The 2,760-nt window shown below is 41.4% G+C and overlaps 1 protein-coding gene across 1 annotated transcript; it reads left to right on the top strand.

Moving 5' to 3' along the window:
• Positions 1 to 1,293: 1,293 nt before the first annotated feature.
• SARC_14047 (hypothetical protein) lies at positions 1,294 to 2,701 on the top strand (the record flags this gene model as incomplete). The annotated part of the gene is made up of 2 exons (XM_014291822.1): positions 1,294 to 1,424; positions 2,578 to 2,701. Coding segments are annotated over 2 exons (255 nt in total), but the record flags the coding sequence as incomplete, so codon positions are not given.
• Between the last annotated feature and the right edge of the window lie 59 nt (positions 2,702 to 2,760).

A 2,760-nucleotide genomic window follows, 5' to 3' on the forward strand; every position in this document is an offset into this window, starting at 1 on the left:
GCTATGCCCAAGAAGCCAAAGCCACGGCCAAGGCACAGCGTAAGCGCCGTAGTAAACGTGGTTATAGCTCTGACACATATCTCCGTTGTCAGAAACTGGCTACAAACATCGGCACCACTCGCAGTGGACCTGAGCCGCCCTTTATCATTGTGTGTGGGCGCACCAGCAACCAGGCGGATGAGGCAGGGTATTGGTATGTGGGTGAGAGAATACGTGTGTATGTATGCACGAGCACATACAATATGTACGTATGCATATGTACATACACATGCACATACGCATACACGTACATATATACTTATATATGTGTATAATAGGTGTGTTTATGTATGCATGTGATATGTATTGATACATGCTTGTATTTCTTTATGTGGTTGTGTATAGTGGGTGTGTTTATGTATGCATGTGTTATGTACACTGATAGAGAGACGTGTTTCAATATATGCCAGAGAATACGAGAGGCTGTAGCAGCTTGAGAGTTTGAGTTCACGTTTCAAGATGTGCCTGTATGCGAATGAGTGAAGCATATCTGTGCTCATGGGTGCATACCTACCACCCCCGAATACATCAGACTCCCCCGTACCTGTGCACACACACGCACGGATTTAGATACACATATGTGTATATATACAAACACACCCGGCTTTTCACACACATCTCTTGATATATACACACTCCACAACCACCCCCTTCCTCCTGCGTCTCCACTCACAGCTTCAGTCCTCCGGTAATTATCAACAACATGTTGCCGTTGCAGTTCAGAGCGCACTTCACAGAACGAGACAGCCTACACAAGCACTACACCGACGCCATTGAACCCGGAGGTCACTGCTCTATGCATGTAGATCTCTCCAGGTATGTGTCTAAGCCCAGAAACCCTAGAACCCTAAAACCCTAAAACCTCAGGTATGTGTCTAGGCCCAAAAATCCGAAATCCTAGAACGTACGTATAAATATATATCTACGTGCGATTCAGCACAAGCGTACATTTTCTGTCACATATACACATGGATAATGCTGTTTTAAAAGTCTTCTATTCCTTGTACAGAGAAAGTCCGGTTGTATACGTGCGTATACATGTATATTTACGTACGATTCAGTCCAAACGTACGTATTCTTGCACACATGCATATACATACAGCTGTTATGATGTCTCTTACTCATATGCTGCGAGAGAGAAGTCCGGCATTATACACTTATATGTATAAGTATGATTCAATACAAGTTTATATATGGCTTATATATACATGTATACTCATGAAGCTAAATATCTGTCACCTCGTTGGTTTACAGAGAGAGGAATCCGCTATTTTACATGAAACTGCCCCGCTATGGTACGGGTGAGCAGCCAATCAGAACCACGCACGGGGAACTTGCGCGCTTCTTCGAGGTATCCTCCAATCAGCAGGGACCTTTGAATATAGGTATGTATATCAAACATGTATGTGCATGTATTCATGTGTCCATATACGTACGTTATATTTATCACTGAAAGCGCAAGCTGGAAGTCCCTGTCATCTTTATGCTCGATTTTTGTCTGTCACCTAACGCTAATTGAGCCATTTTATTGACTGGCTATGTCACGCTCTTTGACCTATTTGCAGACCCCGGTAGGTTCCCTCCTTTCCCCTCTTAGGAATCCTAAAAGGATTTATTTATTTAAATAAAGCATACTTTGATTTTTGTGAATAATTACGTGAGTGGATGTGAGTGAGTGAGCTTGTGTGCCTGTGTGGATGAGTGTGTTTATGTTTGATTGTGTGTGACTGAGCAACAGTGCGTATTTATTTGTGTGCGTGTGACTGTGTGTTGACTGTTGAGTGAAAGTGGGGGGGGGGGGTGGGGGGTTTCCTCAAGAAGTTATTTCACCGCCCTTGCGCGGATATATTTACAAGTTATCAACTACCCTCTTTGATTGGACGCTTTCAGTCCCCTCGGCGCCTAAGCCGGGTTTTATTCATGTGTTTTTCTATAAATGCTGTTTTCACTTATGTGGTCATATCTGTATGTGCATGTATTGATGTGTTCATATATGTATGCTCTATTTATTATTTGTAATTGCATGTATTGGAGTGTTCATATACGTAAGTTATATTTATTCAAGTGTTCATATTCGTAAGTTATATATTTTCAAGTGTTTTTATACAAATTTTGTATTTATTTATGTGCTCATATGTGTATCTGCATGAATTGTTGTGTTCATATACGGAAGTTATATTTACTCGTGTGTTCATGTATGTATGTGCATGTACACATGTTTCCATATGCGTATACTATAATTGTTCACATGTTCATATGTATGTTCATGTACTCATGTGTTTATGTATGTATGTATGATATATTCGTTTACGTTTGTAGTTGTGTATTTGTGATTTGTCGCATGTATGTATATGCGCATGTATCTCAGTCCCTTACCCCTTATCTCTTCCCCTTGACTCTCTCTCCGTAGAAATATATTGTGTGCTTATTTATTATCTCTTACCACTCATTATTCCTTATGTCTTCTCCTTTTGCCTTCTCCTTATGTCTTCTCCTTATCCCTTCTCCTTCTCTCTCACTCTATCTCTCTCGCCGTAGGATTACATTGGGAGCGGCATGGCAAGGCCTTGCAAGTGACTGTGTTTGTTCAGTACTGGCTAATGAATAAGACAGGGCTCCCTCTCGTCATCAAACAGGCGGGATTAGGGGGTGATCCTTCAAGGTGTGTGGCGAAGCGGAAATGGCTGGGCATGATTCATTCATACATACATATATACATAT

This window comes from Sphaeroforma arctica, assembly GCF_001186125.1.
Source record: "Sphaeroforma arctica JP610 unplaced genomic scaffold supercont1.4072, whole genome shotgun sequence".
Taxonomy (NCBI): domain Eukaryota; class Ichthyosporea; order Ichthyophonida; genus Sphaeroforma; species Sphaeroforma arctica.